The following is a 23,161-nucleotide window of genomic DNA, read 5'->3' on the forward strand; positions in this document are numbered from 1 at the left end:
TATCTCAGTTTGTAGATGACATGATATAATATGCAGAAAACCCTAAAGATTCAACAAAACACTGTTAGGACTGATAAACACTGTTAGGAATAAGTTACAGGGTATAAGATCGATGTACACAAACGGGTGGTATTTCTGCATAGCAGTAATAAGCAGTCTGAAAGGAAAACTAGAAAAATAATTTCACCTACAATGGCATCCAGAAGAATAAAATGCTTAGGGATAAATTTAACCAAAGAGCTGAAGGACTCATGTGTGGAATAGTAGAAAACATTGCTGAAAGAAATGAAAGAAAACTTGATAGAAAACTATCCCACGTTCATGGATTGGGAGACAACGTTAAAATAGCGACACTAAAAAAAAAAAAAAAAAATGGCAACACTGCCTGAAGCAATCTCCAGATTCAAGGCAACCCTTATCAAAATTACAATGGCCCTCTTTCTTTTCTTTTCTTCTTTTTTCAAAACTAGAAAAGCCAATTAATTCCTCAAATTAATAAGGAATCATAAAAGGTCCCAAAAAAGCAAAACAATCTTGAAGGGAACAAACTCGGAGGGCTCAGACTCCCTGATATCAAAACTTACTACAAATCTAGATACTGTGGCACTGACAAGGATAGACATATAGACAATGGGCTAGGATTGAGAGTCCAGAAATAAATCCATACATCCGTGGAAAATTGAGTTTTAACAAGGGTGCCAAGACCGTTCAGTCAGGGAAGAATTGTTTCTTCCAGAAGTGGTGCTGGGGGACACCTGGGTGGCACAGTTGGTTAAGCATCCAACTCTTGGTTTCAGGTCAGGTCATGATCTCAGGGTCCTGAGAATCAGGTTCCGTGCTTAGCAGGGAGTCTGCTTGAGATTCTCTCCCTCTCCCTCTGCCTCTCCTGTTCACTTGCTCTCTCTCTCTCTTTCTTTCTTTCTCAAATAAATAAATAATATTTAAAAGAGAAGAAGAAGTGGCACTAGAACCGGACATCTACATTTAAAGGATGAAGCTGCACTCCTATCTCACATCATATACAAAATAATGAACTAAAAATGGATCAGTGACTGAAATATGATAGTTAAAACTATAAACCTCTTAGAGGAAATCTATGTGTAAATATTCATGACTTTAGATTTGGCAACATACTCTTAGATACGACAACAAAAGAAGAAAATAGAGCAATTAAATTTATCCAAATTTAACATCTTTGTCCCTCAAAAGACATTATCAAGGAAGTGAAAAGACAAACATACTGAAGTCACATGTCTGATAGGGTCCAGTATCCAGAATATATAAAAAAGTTTTACAACTCAACAACAAAAACAACCCAATTTAAAAATGGACAAAGAACTTAAGGCTATTTCTGCAAAGAGTATACATATGGCCAATAAGCACCCGCAAAGATGCTCAACAGCATTGGTCGTTAGAGAAATGCAGATCAAAACCAGGATGAGAAGTCACTTCACACCCATGAGGATGGCTCCAATAAAAACCAAAATGTATAAGAACAAATGTTGGCAAGGATGTGGAGAGACTGGAACCTTTGTATATTGCTGGTGCTGTGTAAAATGGTACAAATGTGGAATTACCATGTGATCCAGTAATTCCACTCCTATGTATAAGCCCCAAAGAATTAAAAACAGGTACTCAAACAAATACCTATACAGGAATGTTCATAATAACACTAATCACAGTAGCTAAAAAGTGGAAACCACCAAAATGTTCACCAGTAGATGAATGGGTAAACCAATTGTGTAATATTGTTCAGTCATAGAAAGGAATTTAGTGAGTCTCAAAAGCAATATGCTAAGTGGAAGAAGTCAGACACATAAAGTCACATATTATATGATTTAATTCATGGGAAATATCCAGAATAAACATATCCACAGAAACAGATTGGTGGTTGCCAGGGGCTGGAGTGCAGGGACTGAGAGGTGACTGCTTATTAGGCATAGGGTTTTATTCTGGAGTAATGAAAATGTTTTGGATCTATACAGAGGTGCGGGTTGCAGAGCATTGTGGCTGCACTAAATGCCACTGAACTGTTTGCTTTACAATGCTTAAGTTTATATTATGTGGATTTTACCTCAATTTAAAAAAAGAAACTTGCTCACTTTGGCTATTGATTGAGAATCACCCAAAGTGGGGTGAGGATGGGAGCCTGGAGCTGGTGAGGAGATAGATTCCTGCAACAGTCAAGGCTGCAGATGATGGAGACTTGGACCACAATTGTAATGGGAGTGGTGGGGAGGGTGGGGAGTGCAGAGAGAAAAGTCCAGAAGAGTATTCACTAAAATGGAATCAGTGCCTATCACTCAGTGGAGAGAATTACCCTGAATTACTTTATTTTATTGTTTAAGTTGTTTATAGCAAAAATTAGTTACATATATGAGCAGAACATATAACAAAGTCATCTGAGGGAAAATGTATCACAACCTCCAACAGAGCTATATCTGAAAAAGAGCAAAACATACAAAGAAAACAAAATGGTTAAAAAGAAAATGTGCTGTAAAAATGACTAATGCAATGTGTAGGCTGGACTTTCAATATATGTGTCAGACCTGTGGTTTCTTACACCTCTGTGGCAGGTGCCTCCAGCAAAGGCAGTGGCTCGAAGATACAAAAGGGGCTTTGGACTTCTTCCCTTCCTTCGTCTTACTAGTTGGAATGTGGATGTGATGGTTGGAGCTTCAGCAGCCAGATGGACCATGAGGACAAGGACATACTGCCCGGGGGGCAGAATGAAAAACTGGAAAGGGTCTTGATGGCTAATGCCAGGGAAGATCCCTTACCAGCCCAGAATGCCTAGCCCTGCAGCTAAATGAAAGAAAGTTAAAACTTTGTCTTGCTTAAATCTCTCTTATTTGACTTTATCCTCAGCATGTGCAGTCAAATCTAATTCCACAAGAAGAATTCAATATAATTCTGCACTAAAAACATCCTGCATAGAAGCTTTATTCTGATCCTCCCCCCCCCCCCCAATTGAGTGAGAGTGAATGAAAGTCCAGATTCCTCAGGACTTCACACCAGTTTATGGCTCCTCCTGTATTCTCTTCAGCATTGTGGAGGCTGGGGTGCTGTTTCCCCTCATCCTTGGCTAGTTCGAGGCCCGGCGTTAGGTAAGTAAATTTTCAGCGAGGCCCAGACACCATGGCCCTGAGTCTGCCTGTTAGAGCCAGACGGGGTCCTTCTCCACACTCTCTGCTGAGACCCCCACTTATTCAAACTGTAAAGACTCCAACAATCATCATGTAAATGCTTTATGGTGCTGCTGCTGCTGCTGCTGGTGGTGCTGATGATAAATCTCTTAGGCGTGTCATCATAGGGAAACAGAATAAATTCTAGCTACCCTCCTTGGGTCAGCGTGGTTTTTCATGAAGGCCGTCAGGCTCTGGGAGTCTGGAGAGCTGTTCCTGGCTTCATGCCAGGCCAGCATGCCATGGAGGGGCAGCAGGATTGGTCTGTGTACCTCCCAGATTCCCTTCCCCACCCCCCACCCCCAATCTCCAGCTCCTTCCCTCGTAGGGTGGTGGGCACATGGGACCTTGGTCATCCTCAGTCCACCCAGCTGTGCTCCTGACTCTCTCACAGCCTCGGTGTCCCCCTTTTTCAAATGTACAGGTGGGACAAAGGGAGTTCTAAGGCTGCATGAAATCCAGAGATTCCATGATGTTTATCTGCTGCACAGAAATCACTCCTCATGGCACAAGTGCCTTGTTTAAAGACCTCTCGTGCCCACTCTCAGCTGGGCACACCCAGCCCTCATGGTCAAGGCCTCCTCCCCATGCCACTCCTCCAGGATGCCTCAGACCACACAATCCTCCAGATGTTCTGTAATCTAAATGTCCCTTGGGCTTCCCTGACCTTCTAGGTTTTCTGTAAAATCTGGACTGAGCTCAAAGTCTAGGGTTTGTATGGCTCAAGATCCCCCACTATGAGGCTACCTCTGCTTGCTTTTTCATTTGATTAGTTATCATATGACAGAGATATAGAGATAAAAGCCACAGACGTGGACCCTAGGCTCATCACGTTTATAATCTTGGGGGTGGGGAGAATAGAAGAGCCTGGAAATAAACCATTACACAACGAATTAACTGATTAGAATGAATGCTTTCTTTCCACAAATGCTTATCGGATGCCTACTACGTGCCAGTGTTTATTAGGTGCAGATGTAATGATGAACCAGACAGATGGGGTCCTTGTACTCGTGGAGCTTCTATTGTAAGGAAGCAGCCCACAAGATTCACTGTAGGTTTATTTAATTTTAACTCATTCATTCAACACCTCTCTACGGAGCCCTACTGTACACCAGGCCCTGTGCTGGGTGCCGGGGGTACTGTGTGAGCAAAACCAGCCTGAGGCCCTGCCCTCACGGCCGGTAGGAGAGAGGAATGGTAAATAAAGAGAAAATGATAAAGTGGAAATTGCTCTGAAGGATACACAGGCTCCTGAGATGGAGAAGAACCCAGGGGGAGCTGAAGGGACTGTATGTCCTAAACAGAGTGGACAGGAAAGACTCCCCTGAAAGAGGAGACAGTACAGTTGAGACCAAGAGGATAATAATAGCTGGTACTTACATAGCATTCACTATGGGCCAGGTGCCCAGCTAAGCGCTTTATATGTATCTTAACTCAATCCTCATACAGCCTAACGAGGCTGGTAATATTATATTCCTCATCCCCATTTCACAGAGGGGGAAACAGAGGCATAGCAGATTCAAAACTCTGCTCGAGCTCACACAGCTAGTAAGTGGTAGTGCCAGGATAGCAGCCAGGGTACATCTAGCTCCAGGCAGTGTTTCTAACCATGAAGCCTCTACTAGGGCAGGAAGAGGCAGCCATGAAGACAGCATGAGCCAGAGAGCAGGAGCAGCAGTCCAGGCAGAGGGTCCGGGCAAAGGTCCTGAGGCAGAAAAGAGCTTGGAATGTGTGAGGAATGGAAGGAGGCCTGTGGGGCAGCAGCGGGGTGAGCGAGGGGGAACACAACACAAGATCACAGCAGAATGGTTGGGAGTGCAAGGGGAAGTCCTGGGAGGGCCGGAGGGGCAGGGCGTGCCTCTCTGTTCTAGATGACTTGTGTTGGGCTGGGAGAGAGAGAGTCGCAGAAGGACAGATGGAGGAGGGGATGCAGCTGCCAGAGAAAGGAACACTGGGCGGGGTCGGGGGGGGTGGGAGAGCAGGGACAGTTAGGGTAGAGACAGGTGATCTTGCTCCCACTTTGTACAGGACGGGCCGTGTGCAGGCCTTATGTCCCGATGTCTTGATTAATCATGTCCTCTTTGATTTTCAAAAGCATCTCGGTTTGCATGACAAATAATCAGGACACCCTGGTTAAAGGGGATTTAGGGGAATGTTTTACTGATCTGGGAAGGTATCACTCTTTCCTTGGTTTACCCCAAACTTCACTAAATCTACATCATGCATTGATGCTTTTGGTGTTGGGTTTGTGAATTTGGGCTGGGCGGGCATGAGGGTTAGGAGGCCCAGACCCATATGGCACAGCACAGGGCCTGGCATACAGGTGGCACTCAAGGATGCATGGGGAGTGATGTATTTATAAGAGTAACATTATTCAGTACCTCGCTTTTCCCCTGTGTAGGGGACCAGATCTTCTCGGTCTTTAAACTCCTTTGCTTGCTTTTCCAAGTGATCCAAGAGCTCCTCCCTTTTAAAGGGGCCCGTGGGCGCCTTGGTGGTCTGATCCTTCTGCCTCAGGCCTGCAGGCAGCAGTGCATTCTACAGTGGAGGTTGTGGGGCCGGGTGACACAGAGGGGGAGAGAGAGAGAGAACGAGAGAAAGAGAAAGAGAGTGGTCAGCTGCTGAAGACTTGCATTTCTCCCAAAATTCATCTTTGACCAATGGGACCTCAGAGCCCATCAAATCAATCCAGGCCATTCATTTACATGTGAGGAATCTGACACCTGGGAGGGGCAGAGACTTGCCCAAGATCACCCAGCAGATGAGAGGCATAGTGAGGCTAGGACTCAGGTCTCTTAATTATCTAGAGTCTCTAAACCGTCAATATTTCTGACGGCAAGGGGGTGAAGAAGCAGCCGACACAGGGCTTAGCATACAGGGGCATTCCAAGGGCATCTGTGAGTGTGAGTATAATTAAGTTGGCATTTGGATGCAGATAATTACAGCTATATTGCATACAGTGGCTGGGGTGAGAAGACGCCCAAGGGCCTTGAGTTAGTGCCCTGCATGCGGAATCAGGGAAGAAGCGACAGCCCCGATAACCAAGCAGGGAAAGGCTCAGCAGAGCTATGGGGTGGGTGAGGCATGGTTTTGGGCTGCAGCCCTGGACGGCCCTCCCAGCTGCTTTCCACCCTCCTGACAGGCCATGCTCGTGCCACTCTGGCTGCTAAATATTTTGAACGTTGCCCTTGGAGATGGGTGTCTCAAGAAAGATAGCATCAGCCAATCGTGTTCCTTCTTCAAACACGGTTAGGCTTCTAGGTGAGGGCTTGCTATTAAAGCAGACTAGAATTAGGGTAGATTTGAGTCACGTAGTCTTCCCTTACCTCAGCCCCCAGTGCCTTAGAGATTCAAAGAAGTTTATGGTTGCAAGGATGCTTAGAGAGTGTCTATTGCACACACCTTCCCTTCAAGAGGAAATTGAGGCCCAGAGCAAGGAAAGATTTGCCCAAGGAGTTGCGGGGACAGATCTAGAACAAAAACCAGGGTTCTTCTTCAGATGCCGGGGAGGAGGGCAGTCTTCACTTCCAATTATTGCTCTCTCCCCACCCCCTTTCACTCGGGGACCTAGTGGAGGTTGACTGCAAGGTAGAGGTGAGCAGAATCTCACCCCACTTCTTGCTGCACCCCCAAACCAGCTAACCTAGAGAGCCATCCCACCTCCAATCTCTGTACTATCAAAATGCATAATTGCAGCCATCCCCACATAGTCCAGATCCTTTGGAAAGCCCCCTCTGAGAGGGGATGATATCAGGTATATGTAGAGAGCTGTGGGCCTGGCATACTGAGGGCTAAAGCTTGGGAGGACAATGCTGCTGCTTAAGGGCAGTATGATCTTTCACAAGATGTTTTCTCACTGTTTACCACTGAGGCACTGCTCAGGTCGGAGTGTTGGGTGCAAGTGGATGCGGGCCATGAGTCAGCAAAGTATGGGAGTTGGAGCATGTCACAAGATCATGGGCCAGGACGTAGAAAAGAAAGCCATGACTGATTTGGGGGTGAGCATCAGGAATGTAAGTGATGCCACAGACACCCCAGTTTCTCTTATGCAGTAGTCCTTGGCTACTGCCCACCATGACACACAGGTGGATGAGGCCCACAGGTGAGGTACATTTCTGTCGGCATGTCCTGGGTGAGATGGGATCTGCTGTGGCTGGCTGTGTGTCCACCCCATCTCTCCCATGGTGGGGCAATCATGACGACTCAAGTAAGAGAGAAAAAACCTCCATCTGTGATTATCTACTCTGAGCAAACCAAATTCTCTGTGACATGCCTGCACCTCACAGTTGACCCCCATCAGGCTTACGCCCTGGCCTGATGTAGTGCTGACTCCAGCTAGATAATGTCGGGTAGGTTGCCTAATATCACTGGGCCTCAGTTTCTACAGCTATAAGTTGTGAATAATGATGGCTACTGTCTCGAGCTCATTGAGAAGGTTAAATTAGACAAGGGGTAGTGGAAGGGGAGGTGGGCGGGGGTTGGGGTGACTGGGTGATGGGCACTGAGGGGGGCACTTGGCGGGATGAGCACTGGGTGTTATGCTAAATGTTGGCAAATTGAACTCCAATAAAAAAAATTTTTTTTTAAAAAGAGAGAACATTAAATTAGATAATGCAGGAAGAGTGCTTAGCCCACTGCTGAGCACTCGCAAATTGCCACTTATAATCAGATAAAATACGTTTTAGCAGGAGATTGGTTACCCAACTGTGTATGTTGAAATGGAGATGTATTATCCAAATATGTCTCCAAATTCAAGAAATGAAGATGCACAAATATAAAATGAAGTAAGCATTGAAAGCAAGTGTTTTCCCAATGATTCCCACAAAGAAAGACCTGATAGATTTTTGTCACTCTAAAGGGTTTTGATGGCAGTGAGGTGCTGGGGCACATGTTGGTCCCTAAAGGATCGGTGATGGGAAAAACCCACAAGGCTACAACTGAGGAGGAGAGAATTTGCAAACTCATATCTCTTTCAGAATATATCCGATAGAGGCCACTGATTTAGTTAAAGTAGGGTTTCTTAACCTTGGCACAATTCACATTTGGGGCTGGATGATTCCTCATCATGGGGCCTGTCCTATGCTTTGTCAACTGTTTACTGGCATTTGTGTCCTCTACCTAATGGATGCTACTAGCACGTCGCCTCCACATTGCGACAACCAAAATGTTTCCAAATGTTGCCATATATCCCCTGGGGGGCAAAATGGTCCCTCATTGAGAACTACTGTTAAATTGAAGCCCATATTACAACAGGGGAATAAAGATGTTTTTAATGTACTTTAAAAATATTACTTACATAGCATGTTAAAATATGGTTTAATTTATTTAAATCTTTACTGAAAGCAGTTGATTTTTTAAGAAACAAAAACATCAAAGGCCCTTTCTAACAATTCTTAGATTATTAGATTTTTAAAGTAAATATTGAGAAACCAGCCTCTTTAGAAAGGTTTTTCCCATTAAATGATATATTTAATAAAACATAATGATATTTAATTAAAACCAAAGGCAGTTGCGTATTTCTTAAACTCATGGTTATTTATCATTATAACTTGTTTTCGAAAACGGCATGTGACCTCACATGATATACAAAAATTAACTCCAAATGGATCAAAGATCTGAATGTAAGCACTAAGACTATAAAACTTTTAGAAGAAAACAGGCATAAATCTCTGACCCTAGCTTAGGCAATGGTTTCTTGGATATGCTACTAAAACAATAAGCAACAAAAGAAAAAAAACCAGATAAATTGACTTCATCAACATTAAAAATGTTTATGCTTCAAAGGAGACTAGCAAGAACATAAAAAGACAGCCCACAATTTGAAAGAAAAGTTTTGCAGATCATCTATCTGATAAGGGTCTAGAATCCAGAATACGTAAAGAGCTCTCAGGACTGAAAATATAAGACGACTAACCCAGTTTAAAAATGGGCAAATGATCTGAAGAAATGTTTCTCCAAGAAAGACAAAAATGGCCAATACACATATGAAAAGATACTCACTGCTGTTAGCCATCAAGGAAATGCAAATCAGACCCAGAATGAGACACTACTTCATACCCACCAGGCAGATTATAATAAAGAGGACAGAAAAGCACAAATGTTGGTGAGAATAGTAGCACTGTAGCATTATCCAGAATAGCCAAAAAGTTGAAACAACTCAAATGTCCAAATAATGAGTGGATAAACAGAATGTGGTACATACGTACCACAGAGCACTACGTGGTGGTAAGAATAAACATAGTCCTGACAAATGCCTACAACATAGGTGAAACCTTAAAAACATCATGCTAAGTGGAAGAAGCTAGTCACGAAGGACTACAGTATCGGAATCCATTTATACCAAGTGTTGAACCTATAGAGACAGAGAGTAGACAAGTGGTTGCCTAGAGCTGAGGAGGCTGGAGAGAAATAGGGCTTTCTCTCTTAGACGATGAAAATGTTCTAAACGTGATTGTGGTGATGGTTGTACAACTCTGTGCATATACTAAAGAAACACCACCATTGCACACTTTAAGCGGGTGAATTTTACGGTTTGTGAATTATATCTCAAAGCTGTTATTTAAAAATGGCATATGTTGGGGCACCTAGGTGGCTCAGTCGGCGAAGCATCTGATTCTGGATCTCAGGTCAGGTCTTGATCTGAGGGTCGTGAGTTCAAGGCCCACACTGAGCTCCATGCTAGGTGTGGAGGCTACTTTAAGGGGGAAAAAAGGGCATATGCTCTCCAGGGGAAAATTATAAAAATGCCTAATGCAGTAGCTAAACGGTCAGGGACCTCCAAGGACAGAAGTCTCGTTGTGTGCCAGTGGCCAGTAGTGATGGTTAGGACTGGCCAGGCCAGAGGAGGCTAAATTTAAAATGATGTCCTATTTGATGACATGATGAGTCTCACTATGTAAATTAGTCATGGAAAAGTTAAATGGGTGAGAAAATATAGCCTTGGATCTCTCATGACTCTTAGTACCTAAAACTGAGTCTCAGACCCAGGCTATCCAATCGGTGAGGAAAAAAGTTCCCACAACCATTTTATTGGTACATCTTCACTCCAAAGACAGGTTGGTGAGGGGGGAGATTTGCTTTGGGAGACAACTTCGGTACATAGGACTTAGAGCATGTCCTCATGTCCTTATATTTGGAAATGTGCTCATGTGACAAGGGCAGCTCTGTGATCTTAGGCCAAAATTATATCTGTTAGATGCTTGGGAGTGGTGAGGACTGTGGCACAGTGGAGCTTTCAGTGCCTCTACACCACTGAGCTCTGGAAGTATCACCATGTAAGAATATGGGTGGTGGTCTTAGATCTGTTCATCTTTATGTGAAAGCTCTTGATTTTTTAATATTGACACAAAATCCAAATACTTTAAAAACAATGTTCAGGTCACATGAAACACATCTGCAGGTCAGACTGAGTCTGTGGGTTGCCATTTTGCCACATCTGATCTAAAGTTCCTATCAGACTAGAATCCAATGTAGAGAAAGTCAAGATATTCATTTATTTGACAAATATTGACTCGAGGGTCTTGCCCATATCAGGCTCTGGGCTAGAGTACGAGAGGTATATACATAAGTTTTTAATTCAGTGGTTTTAAAAATTATAAAAACACATGAAATTTTTAATATGTTTTCAGAAATAATCATAGGGGAAAAATTAGGCAACCTCTTCCTGTGGTTCCCTACTCACGGGTTTTTAAATGGTGACTTCCTTTCAAATGCTGTAAAATTAAAACTCGGATGTGCAGCTTGACAGGTTAACATCTTAATCTGACTTTCACACCCGCAGTCTGGAGGCCAGTTATCCAGAGGACAATGGAAGCTTTGACAGATCCTTAACTGTGCTGTTAGGAGCTCTAACACCCTGGCAACAGGTGCCAATAAGGCCAAATATCAACTATCTGCACAATTATCATTGCTATGGTCAGGGCTACCTCAGAAGCCACCCCAGCTAGGACCACTGTGGGCTAGTTCAGACGTGCACACATACACAACATGCAGGCAACACAGGCACAAAACACGCAAGCAACACACACACACACAAACACACATATACTATGTATTTAAAAGCTCATGGATTTCTGGCAGCTCAGGGCTACAAAGCTGAAGAGAGCCTCTGGACCAATTCTTTCATTTCCAGTTGAGGAAACTGAGGCACAGAAAAAGCCAGAGAGCTTGAGTTTATAATACAGATGACACTGTATATGACTAGCATGCCCAAGTATCAGTATGACCATTTTTAGGCTGGTGACTAATCAATATACAAAATATACCCTAATCTGATTCTTCACAGCAATAAAATAAACTAGCAATTGTATCGCTTTTCTCAAAGAAATCAAGTATGTCTAAGGACAAGAGCATATTAAAGGTGCCCCCCCCCCCATGCTCTGAGCTCCAGGAGTCCTAGATTCCTGTTCTGTGACTGAACCACACACAACTCCATGTGTATGATCTCTCTCTTTAAGATTTTATTTATTTATTCATGAGAGAGAGAGAGAGAGAGAGAGAGGCAGAGACACAGGCAGAGGGAGAAGCAGGCTCCCTGCAGGGAGCCCGACGTGGGACTTGATCCCAGGACCTCGGGATCATGACCTGAGCCAAAGGCAAACGCTCAACCACTGAGCCACCCAGGCTTCCCTAGTACGACCTCTTTACCACATACTGGGAGCAGTCAGCCGAGGGTCAGGGAGGGGAAGGGCCTAGCTTGAGGTCATATGCTGGACTGAGAGCCCAGGACTCTTGACTTCCAAGCCACAGAAAATGTTCCATCCCACCTGACAGCCTTCCTCTAGGAACAGATCCTGGAAACCAGATGTGGTGCCATATGAGAACCTAGTTTCCTCTCCAAGTGTTAGAAAGCCAGCACTCACCTTCTTATCAAACTAGTCTCGGTTTACAGATAGAGAAACTGAGGCCCAGAGGCATGGAGTTACTCTCCTGGGGTAGGAGTGAAACCCAGGAGGCTGAACTGCCCAAAATGCCCACTGACTTCTCTCCCCTTCCTATTTTAAATGACTAAGCATGTCCTAGACGACCCCCACCTCCTTCCTTTCCACCACTTCAGCGAGGCCAAACATTCTATAGGCCAGTGAGTCACCTAATTACCTTTTACAAGGTATTTAGCAAAAAAAAAAAAAAAAAAAAAAAATTTTCTCTCCAGAAAGATCCAAGCCTTGGGCTCAGCTGCCCTGACCTTGCTATAGGACCAGTGAAACCCAATAGTTGCTATTTCCCCTAATCAACTTTTTTAGGGTGTTAGTGGACATCCAAAGGCGCTTTTGTGGCGCATGTCCAGTAATTGTGGTGGGGCCTATTGGTCACAACAGCACACTTAATCTCGTTCCAGTGTTCATGGCACAATCTGGGCCAAGCCTTCCTTTCCCCATGTTCCAATTCTCCTTTTCTGCCTCACATAGAAGAAAAACATTCAGCATTCCCTTCTGCACCGGGCCCTGGGCATCCTGAGAAAACAGATGCACGATCCTGCTCCACTAGGGCTCACACTACAGGGGAGACACAGGTCCAGGTGTGAGCGATTGTACTGAGCTTCTTGGAGGAGGCGGTTCCTGAGCTCAATGGGTCCCAGTGGACCAGGCAGGAAAAAACCAGGGCAGGTGAACAGAGGGGACAAAAAGCACATCACAGACAAGGTGGCAGAATGAGGGGGCACGGCCTGCTAGGAAAAGGAGTGTGGGTGAGGCTAAGCTGCAGGGAGGCATCTGAAATGCCTCGGTCGTGTGCCCACCATCCTTGTTCCAGCTGTCATGCCTCCAGCTGGGAGCGTCAGCGCAGCCTCCAGCCTCCCTGCTTCGCATCTCTCCCTCTCTACTCCCTTCCCCTCCCTCCCATCAGGCAGCCGGCCCTCCCCAACATCAGCATCCAACTGTGTCTCCCCCTGTAAACTCACAAATGCCCGGTCCCTCCACTAACCTACAGAATCACAACCAAATTCATCAGCCAGGTAGAGAGAATTTTTTGTGATTTGACCCCAGCCTCCTCCAGCCTCCTGATCTTCTTCCCGTCTCCCAGGATTCCAGGTCCCAGCCTCTCCAGGCTGCTCCACATTCCACGGCCGCACCCTGCTCTCACACTGCCATGCCTATGCTCCGGCTGTGCCCTCTGCCTGGCATTCCCTCCCGCCTCCTCCCCTGCATTTGTCTTTTAAAGCCCTTCCCTTGGGCACCCTGTTTGGCCTTTGCAGTGTTCCCCACATTGATCTGGTAATTCTCTGTCCAAACTCCCCTGGGCATCCTGCCAGTGCTTATATAATGCTCATCCAATTCTGTCTTGGAGCACGTCTATGCTGTATCTCTCCCTGAGGAGACCGAGTGCCCCTCCAGGGCCAGCTGGGATGTATCTTCATCTCCTCTGCCTTCCCCGGCACCAAGCACTAGGCACCAAGAAAATGCATTCCGAATAGTCCCGATCCACACAACACTGCTGCTCTAGCTGGGGAAGGTCAGTTGGTTTTACTTGGACACTCTTCAGGTCAACATCACACCTGCTGCCCCAAGCTAGCTGTCAGGCCACCCAACTGCTGCCCCTGGCAGGTCTGAGGGAGGGGACACATGAAAGGTGCCAGGGTGGGAGCGTCCAGGATGGGGCCAGCCTTCACTGATGGGACTTTGGGGAAATGCCAAGCTGGCCTTCTGTGATGTTTTCTTTAAGGGCCTGGATTTGGTTAATTTCCTGCCAACTCTTCTCACTCGGTCTTGGAGCTTTTGGCAGAGTAGGACACCAGGCCGTCAAACTGGCAAACTCACAGTGACAGCCTCCAAACAGCCCCAATATCATGTCTCCCCTTCTCTGGTACTAAAAGCACTCTTAGGGCTGAGCACAAGGCCACTCAGATTAAAGACGACTTTTCCCAGGCTCCCTTGCAGGTAGGTGAGCCACGCAACTAAGCCCTGGTCAATAACAAGTGGCCAGTGGCAATTTCTAGTAACCTTCCTTAAATGGTGCTTATGTAATGGCTTTTCTCCTTTTCTTTTTCTCCTCTTTTGCTCTATTCTGATGCCTCGTGTGAGGCTATGACGGCCACCACTCCGGCCCATGAGGATGAGGACAACACCCCAGGCCTGGCCAGAGATGAGCTGGATGGGATCTGGGATTCTGGGAAGTTTGGGGATCTGAGCTCCATACCAGCCCTAACCTGCCCACTTCTGGACTTAATACTTGAGGGACAAAGAAACCGCTGCTCAAGTCCTGTTATTCCAGTCTCTTATACTTGCAGCCAAATTGCATCCTAACGGAGAATCTAAGTTCTCATCCCAGGGCTGTGAAGCCACAAACAGTGCACCCTGCCTTTGGATTCTCCTCTGAAATGAAGTTCAAAAGACTTTTTAGCTTCAAACCTCAGAATACAGGTGTAAACTCCATATAGATGCAGCTTATTGCCAGTTTGTTTTATCACCATAGGGCATAATTATTCATTTCCACTTGACTGAATGGATACTGCTTTATGGGGACACTCAGGATATCTGCACCTGACTGCACAAGTTGTGTACTGCACAACTCCAAGGATATCATTTGCTCTCTGGTTTATGAGAACAATGTCTCTTGCAATGCACAACTTACACAACTATACCTGGCTGCCCTGTCTCTGGTGGTACAGTGTGGCTCCAAATTCAAGAGGCCTGGATTCTAGTGAGCAGATCATATATTCAGGTTCAACAAACATTTCTTAAGCTGTTACTATGTGCCACACATTGGTTAGGCACTTTTCATATATCTAACTGTATTTATATATATTTGTGTGTGTGTGTGTGTGTGTGTGTGTGTAAATAAAAATAAAAGCCTGTCATTTGAAACAGAGCCAGAGTTGTAAACCAGGAGGCCTATAGTCCAATCAAATGCCAAAACTTGGATTGGTTTGGTCTGTGGCATTTAAATGTAGTATAGACACTTTAAAATGGGGGAACTTACACACAAAACTTCAGATTTCCAAGGGCACCTGGGTGGCTTAGTCTGCTAAGCGTCTGACTTGATTTGAGCTCAGGTCATGACTTCAGGTTGTGAGATGGAGCCCTCCATCGGGCTCTGTGCTGGCTCTGGATGGAGCCTGTTCCAGATTCTCTCTCTCCTTCTCCCTCTTTCTCTCACCTCCTCTAAAAGTAATTCAGATACCCAGTATCTCTTGAAAAATTAAATGATCTGGCAATATTGGACCTTCCCTTCCACACTGGCGACAATTGGTGAGGCCGAACAGCAAGTACCGTTTAGTCAAATACAAACTCTCCTGTTTGCCTCAGTGCCCACCACTGCCTACTGTCGCTGACACACAGGTCTAGAATCAGTTACTATTCATCATTGATGGTGTTGTTACTTTCCTTCCTGGAAGGTTAAGTTTCGAGTGAAAACTTTCTTATGTCCACATCTCTTCTAAGAGTGGAAAAGTGAAAGATGAATCAGGATGGCCGTGTGCCTCACGAAACTGGCACATCTTCTTTCCTTCACTTACATTACCTACCTGATGTGGGTGCTTGGGTTTGCTGCCTCTCAAGGAGAAAGTGTTCAGTAGAGTGTCTGGGAGATGGGGAAGAGGCTGGGGGGTGGGAAGGCAGCATTTAAACTTGAGCTACAGGGGTGCCTGGGTGGAACAGTCCGTTGGGCATCTGACTCTTGGTTTTGGTTCAGGTCATGATCTTAGGGTCCTGGGATGGAGCCCCACATCGGGCTCCTTTGCTCAGCAGGGAGTCTGCTTTAGATTCTCTTCTCCCTCTGCCCGTCGCTCCCCCCTGCCCAATGCTCTCTCTCTCTGTCTCTAAAATAAAATCTTTTTAAAAGAACATCTTTATCGTCAGTGTTTTTTTTTTTTTAATTTTTAAGGGTGATCTGAACAAAATAAGGTAAAATTTTTACTTCTGTTAAATTTAGGTGATGGAAACATAAGTGTCGTCTGTACTCTCCTCTGTGTTTCAAATATTTTCTATGAAAAATGTCAAAATCAGGAAGGAAATTGCTCAGAGTCCTCAGTGCGGGGCAGGTGTAGTGCTGTGGGTTGCAGGGGAGGAGCAGGGAGGTTGGGCTTTGAAAAATGAGAGGCTTTGAACTGAGGGCCAAAGGGCTCCAGGACCAAGAGGTCCCCCAGCAAAGAGGCAGGGAGGAGAGGGGCAGAGGAGAAAGGAAGGCTTCCCAGGGAGGCTGAAGACGGGTAGAGGGAGGTGGTCATGGGGCCAGAAGACAGAGGTTAGGGTGGGGACACACCGACACCTGGCCTCGCTCACCCTCACCCTGCCAGGCCCATCCTTGGCTCTGTGCGTGGCCGGCAGTGTTTCTAAGGATGTGTGCCTATTTTTAGAGCAGAGATTTATTTCTTTCCATTTCAACTGTTTACTTCTGTCCTGGGCTCGCGATTCTGCTGGTTTGTGTTACAAGGGAGAACCACAGCCCTGTGGACCAAACGTGGATGATTCCTGCATGGTCAGGGGGGTCTTTTGGTTTACAGGATACCATCTGGGGGGTGGGGAGGATTTTATGATTTTGTGGAGTCTGATGGGAAGCAAAGTTGTATGACAGGAAGTTGCTGGTTCTCTTCCTGGGTCTGCGGCTGATTTGCTGTGTGACCTTGAATAGAGCTTTGCCCTCTCTGTGCTTCAAGAGTTTTTGCTGTTGTTTTTATTGTTTCATCATCACAGCGTCTATACTACTACTTACGTCATAAAATTGGTATGTGAAATGCACAAAGCACTGAGCGAATGACATGTGTCCAAGAAGGACCCCATAAATGAGAGTTTGTTTACCTGCCTCATGTACATATATGCAGGAGACGGGGGAGGGAGGGCTCGATGGTTTCTAAGTGTTCTTCCAGCACTGCGAGTCTACAGGTCTAGGTCTTCTCCTCCATCATTTCGTCCTGCAGTTCCCTTGTTCTCAGAACTCTTGACGCATAAAGGACTAAGAGAAACAGGTCTGTCTGAGCTTAGCCTCTCACCTACCAGCTGTGTGATTCTGGTCCTCCATTTCTTTTCTTTTCTTTTTTTTTTTTTTTTCAGGACGGTATGGACGGATCCCACTCTTTAAGGACGAATCTCATAGGATCCTCATAGACATGATGCCCATACAACACTTAGCACAGTGCCTGGCCTGTAAGAAGCCCTCCACAGAGAATAGAGCTATTATTATTGTTATTTCAGGCCCTGCTGAGGGACTGTTGTTTTCCACTGTTGTTTCTGTGGCTGTAACATGTCATAGACTCCCAATGGGTGACTTCAAAACCAATTTACAGGACCTGATTTCTTTATAAGGTAGGGATTATCTCTACCATCTTCCCTCCTGCTAATATTTTAATCCTTTTACTGAGACACTTAAGGAAAATTATTCCCTTTCCCCAAAGCTTCAATATTAAGCTATATTTACAGGTAAATTCTCGATCTTTTTTTTTTTAAGATTTTATTTATTTATTCATGAGAGACACACACAGAGAGAGGCAGAGACAAAGGCAGGGGGAGACGTAGGCCCTTTGTCAGACTCAATGCGGGATTTGATCCCAGGACCCTGGGATCACGACCTGAGCTGAAGGCAGACTCACAACCACTGAGCCACCCAGGCATCCCGTGAATTCTTGATCTTGACGGTATTTTTCTTTCTGTTTTCAAAGATCAGTATGGATGGTGAAACTAACATAACAGCTTCCAAGGAAATTGTATTGGACCAGAACAACCCGCTGGTCATTCCCCACTCTGGGCCTTGGCTTGCCTCATCCCACACGTGCTCACAGGACGTGGTGGTTAACAGCATGGGCTCGTGGGGCAGGACTGGAGGCTGGAATCCCAGCACCATCTGTGTTACATACTGGGCGGGTTACTTCATCTCTCTGAGCCTCAGCTTCCCCATCTTTAAAATGGGACCCATGACCGAGCCTCTCAGAAGATTAAATGAGATCAACCATGCAAAGCTTTCCCCATGGCACAATTGGTAAACGTTAGCTACCTATTGATCCCAAAAGAACTTGTACACTGTTCCCCGCACAGGTCACGGTGTGACCCGTCATTCTTCAGTGTTTCTGTATATCGCCCATTTTCCCCGCTGCCTGGTGCAAGGGCAATCTGAATCAAGGAGTTGGCTTGGCTTCAGAGCAGCATCCACTTAACTCCAGAGAGACGAGAAAGGGCAGATCCTCTTGGGGGATCAGTCAACAGTGGATACTTTTAGCACATGGAGCATTCCTCTCCCGTGGGAGTCCAAGTGCAACAATCTCATGATAAGCTCGAGTTTTTCCAGGCCGCAGAGTGAGAGATAGAAAGTTTCGGGGACTTTTTTTTTCTTCCTTTTTTTAATGTGCATAAGCTTGGAATCCTCTGCTGCAAACAAAGCTGCCTTCCAACTCCGAGTACTCTATTCTGTCACGTGACACTGGGGCTTAACATTGCATCACTGAAAACCTAACCCCTTGAAGCGTCAGCTGAATTCAGGTAATAAGGCTGTCAGGAATTGCTCATCAAATCATAGCTGCTTAGAGCCGGGGGGGGGGGGGGGGGGCTGTCAGAAGGCATCTAGGCGGAATGCACCCCTTTTATTGATAGAGAAACTGAATTCCACGAAGGGAAAATACATGCCTGAGTTGGGAGCAGAGCCAGGACCGAACACAGACTTCTGCATTTCAAGTTGCTTCCAGGAAGAAAAGAGGTCGGTTTTGCATCCAGCACTCACCCCAGTTACAAAACTAGAGCACATCTGTGGCTCAAACTATCTTTCTATGACACCCATGAAGCTTTACGGTGGCTTTCAGAACTGGCTCATCCACTGCCTCGGTCTGGGACCTGGGATAATTTACTTCACCTCTCAGTTTTCTCATCTGTAAAATGGGGATGGTAATGGTACCTGCATCACAGGAGTATGATGATGGTTGAATGAACTGAGATTTTCAAAGTGCTTAGAACAATCCTGTGCATAGGAAGTGCCATATAAGCACTTGTTAAACAGAAACGAAAGCAGGGCACTTGTGTGGCTCGGTGGTTGAGTGTCTGCCTTTGGCTCAGGACATGATCCTGGGGTCCTGGGATCGAGTCCCACATTGGGTTCCCCGCAGGGAGCCTACTTATCCCTCTGCCTGTGTCTCTGCCTCTCTCTGTGTGTCTCTCATGAATAAATAAATAAAATCTTAAAAAAAAAAAAAAAGAAATGCAAGCAGAAGCCATATCAAGTGTAACAGACAGGGCAGTGGACCTGGGGCCTGGTCTAGTTCTGTTTGGATGTGTGATCTGGAGCAACCTCCTTCCCCTCTTGGTCAGTTCTGCTCTAAAAGTTGAGAGCACGTATAATGTTTGTCCTTCTCTGATTGACTTACTTCACTCAGCATAATACCCTCCAGTTCCATCCACATTGAAGCAAATGGTGGGTATTTGTCATTTCTAATGGCTGAGTAATATAAATAATAGTGAAAGGAAATACAAGGGAAGGGAAAAGAAATGTGTGGGAAATATCAGGAAGGGAGACAGAACATAAAGACTCCTAACTCTGGGAAATGAACTAGGGGTGGTGGAGGGGGAGGAGGGCGGGGGGTGGGGGGGGAATGGGTGACAGGTACTGAGGGGGGCACTTGACGGATGAGCACTGGGTGTTATTCTGTATGTTGGCAAATTGAACACCAATAAAAAATAAATTTATTATAAAAAAAAATGTTGAGAGCACGGACTCTCCTGGTCCCTGTGCTCCTCCCAGATGGCTGCCACCGAGACCTCTCCCGGGCTGCATACCTTTGGCCTCTCCCTATGCTGACCTCAGAACACGGGCCAAGGGCAGGTGAAACTGAGCTGGAATGTTTGTGTTCTCAGAAAGTAGGGAGGCCCCAAGATTTTTTCAAAACTCACACACTGACTTGCAAATCAGGTAACAGAAGACATCGCCATGAAGGGGCCAATTGTGTGGCTGGGCCAAAAAAAAAAAAAAAAAAAAAAAACCCCGCTAGCCTCTGTTATCTCCTATCCTCTCGCTGGCTTCTCTTTCCTTGTCCTCGAACTTAGACAGAAAGGGTTCTTTGAAAATGTCCTTTTTGAAACCACAGTGGTAAGAGAATCACAGGTCTCTGATTGCTCAACCCTCCTCCGAATCCAAAAGCACATTTATTCTCCTCCCGCAGGAGTGGAAGCTGAGAGAGCACTCAGAGCCTGTTTGGAATCTGAGTCTCCACACCCTGGTCCCGTGACCTGGGCAAGTTAGCTCTCTGGCCCCAGGTTCTCCATCCCTCTAGTGGGCACCCACCTTCCTGTTGATCTTCTGGGAGGAGGGCTGGGGTGCTGGCTATTCAAGAGGAATAGAGGCCCTGGGAATTTGCTGCTGAGGCCAGATACCTTGGTATTTGGGGTGGGGGCGTTGGAGGAGCCCTTTGCCAGGTCAGAGCTGAAACAGAGCTCTGGCTGGGGCTCCACCAGGTTTTGCAGGGGCTCTTGGGGCCTGTACTTCTCTGCCCTGGGAACAGAGCGATTCTGCAATATGGTGGAAAGGTTGTGGAGAGGTGGCAGGGCCCTTCCTTATCTTCAGAAAGGAACTATCCTGGGCAGCCCGCGTGGCTCAGCGGTTTAGCGCTGTCTTCAGCCCAGGGCTTGATGCTGGAGACCTGGGATCGAGTCCCACATCGGGCTCCCTGCATGGAGCTTGCTTCTCCCTCTGCCTGTGTCTCTGCCTCTCCCTCTCCTCTGTCTGTTTTTCATGAATGAATAAACAAAATCTTAAAGAAAAGAAAGGAACTATCCCACCACCAGCCAGGCCTTCCACCTCCCACCTGCCTTGCTGGTACCTCGTCTGGTCCATCTGTCGTCAGAGCTCTTGAAACCAGCAAGCCCACCGAGTCACCACCCCTCAAAGATTCCTCAGGCCTATGGAGAAAACTCTAAACTCTCAGGTTGGCCCTGCAACTCATGCTTCTCCCCTCCACCACTGTCTAGCCTAAACCTCCTTCCGAGGTCATCTAACCCCCCACAGAAACTGCACTGAGATTCTAATTACTGTCCCCAGTTACCTTTTGTATGCAAGCCTTTGCTCCTGGCCTCGACTTGGCCTGGTATTCTTTTTTGATTCCTGACTCAGAAAAATCCCAGGGCCCAGTTCCCAAATCACCTGCTCTGTGAAACTTCCCATTGGTAAGAGTCAATCCTCTCCCTGAGCACCCTGTTTGCGCCTGTTGTGGACACTGTTTATCATGCCTGCACTCCAGTGGCCTGAGGGCTGAGTCCCTGCCAGGCTCTCCTGGTGGTGGCCTACACAGGGCCTGGCACCCCGCAGGTAACTAAGCCCTGTTTACTGAGCTGACAAAAGTAGCTACATCCCCCTTTTGTTCTCACTTTTTAAAGCTGTTCGTTTGTGTCATTCTATGTGACAGTGGTCTAGGATCAAATTAGGGCAGAATAATGTCATACCAAAAAAGCCGGAAGCTTGGTTATTCCTTGCCTAGAGCACTTGTTTTTCCTGAAGCCCTGGCTTCCCAGGACCAGTGGTGCAGGGGAGGGAGGAGATCCAAGGCTTTCATACCAACATCGCCTTCCAAGCCACTTAAACAGCCTTGTCAGAGGACCCATATCCTCATGTCTGGGCAGGGAAAATCATGAATAGCAAGAAGGATTTCATTCTATGAGGCCTAGGACCCCAGGATCCCTACACTAGGAATCTGGGTTCTCTAGAAAGAAGATATTTATTTGAATCTGGAGATAAGGCCAGGTTATAAGCTCATGGCAGCTGAGCCCTGAAGGGACCGACCAACACCATCATTTCATGGATGGGGACACTGAGGCATAGGGAAAGAGCAACTGGCCCAAGGTCACATGGAGAGTAAGAGACAAGACCAGGGTTGGCCCTGGGACAGCTAACCTATAGTCCTGCATTTCTCCTGCTGACCCACACTCCTTCTACACTAGCTGTGATTACTCAAGGGTCATTGAAATAGCATAATGGTGTTCTTTTCTTTGTGGATCACTGTAAACCACAGTTGAGCAATGACAGCTTTTAAAAAAAAAGGTGTGAAATGTTCCATTTTTAATAAAAAATATATACAGTGGAAAGTTCATTTTGTACTTTGTCTGGGCTGAGCATTGACCCAGGGACCTGGGTATAGATGGAGGATGAAGGCTCCCGTCTAATAGGCCACCTGGGAATCCCTTTCTCAGCCCCGCTCACTGTTCCACAGTGGCTGGCCAAGCCACAGACTTGACCTCCTGCCACTTAATACTGTAATCCTGATTGCAGAGGCGAATTCTGAACATTAAATATACTTCTTAAATGTGCCAACTATAAATGCAATGATAAAGACACATCCCACAAGTGAAAGGGACCCTTCCAGTACTTTCTCAGTTAATTCCTTCCATGACACGTGGTTCCCATTACCCCGGAGCAGCTAGCTGGATAGAAGGATAGAAGGATAGAAGGATAGAAGAGCTAGCTGCAATTGACTTTTGCAGACTTATTTACAATACCAGCTAGAGAGCAATCCTTTGTAGGGCTGGGGCAAGACTCTCCAGAAGGCTGTCTTTGCTCTGAATCTGTGTCTAGTGTATGGTGCTGTTTCTCCCCAAGCCAGGACTCATGGGGCCAGGAATCAAGGGTAGAAATGGGAGAAGTACTCCTCACTGTTACCTCTAGTGACCTATTGGCACAATTTTTATTTCCTGTTCCTGTGACCATATGCTCTTCTGGCCTAGAGGTCTTAGTCCCAGAGGGAAGAATGCCTCTGCTAGGAGACGCAACACTAATTCCATCAGACTGGAAGTTGAGACTGCTGCCCGGCTACTCTGGGCCCCTTACACCATGAATCGATAGGCAGAGGCGTTTCTGTACTGGGCGGGGTGACTGATGTTGAACTCCTGTCCCCCAGTGGAGGTACAGGACCATCTGCCTACAATCCAGGGATTGCGTAGGGGCTTCCTAGGAATACCACGTCCTGTGATTAGAGTCAATGGAAAATGATCATAACCCAATCCAAGCAGGGCTACTACTGGCCCAGACCCTTCAGGAATGAAGGGTTGAGTCATCCAACCAGGCAAAGAATCGTGACC

General features: G+C 46.2%; 1 protein-coding gene across 4 annotated transcripts in view; it reads right to left on the reverse strand.

Annotated features, from left to right (window-relative positions):
• Window positions 1–23,161, reverse strand: part of TMOD1 (tropomodulin 1) — an 82,466-nt gene that overhangs the window by 36,973 nt on the left and 22,332 nt on the right. For all 4 annotated transcript variants that reach the window (XM_072727879.1, XM_072727881.1, XM_072727878.1 and 1 more), the window contains exon 3: window positions 5,567–5,723. In XM_072727879.1, the coding sequence (XP_072583980.1) occupies window positions 5,567–5,723 (157 nt within the window). The remainder of the gene's footprint in view (window positions 1–5,566; window positions 5,724–23,161) is intronic.

This window comes from Vulpes vulpes, chromosome 12 (genome assembly GCF_048418805.1).
Source record: "Vulpes vulpes isolate BD-2025 chromosome 12, VulVul3, whole genome shotgun sequence".
Taxonomy (NCBI): Eukaryota; Metazoa; Chordata; class Mammalia; order Carnivora; family Canidae; genus Vulpes; species Vulpes vulpes.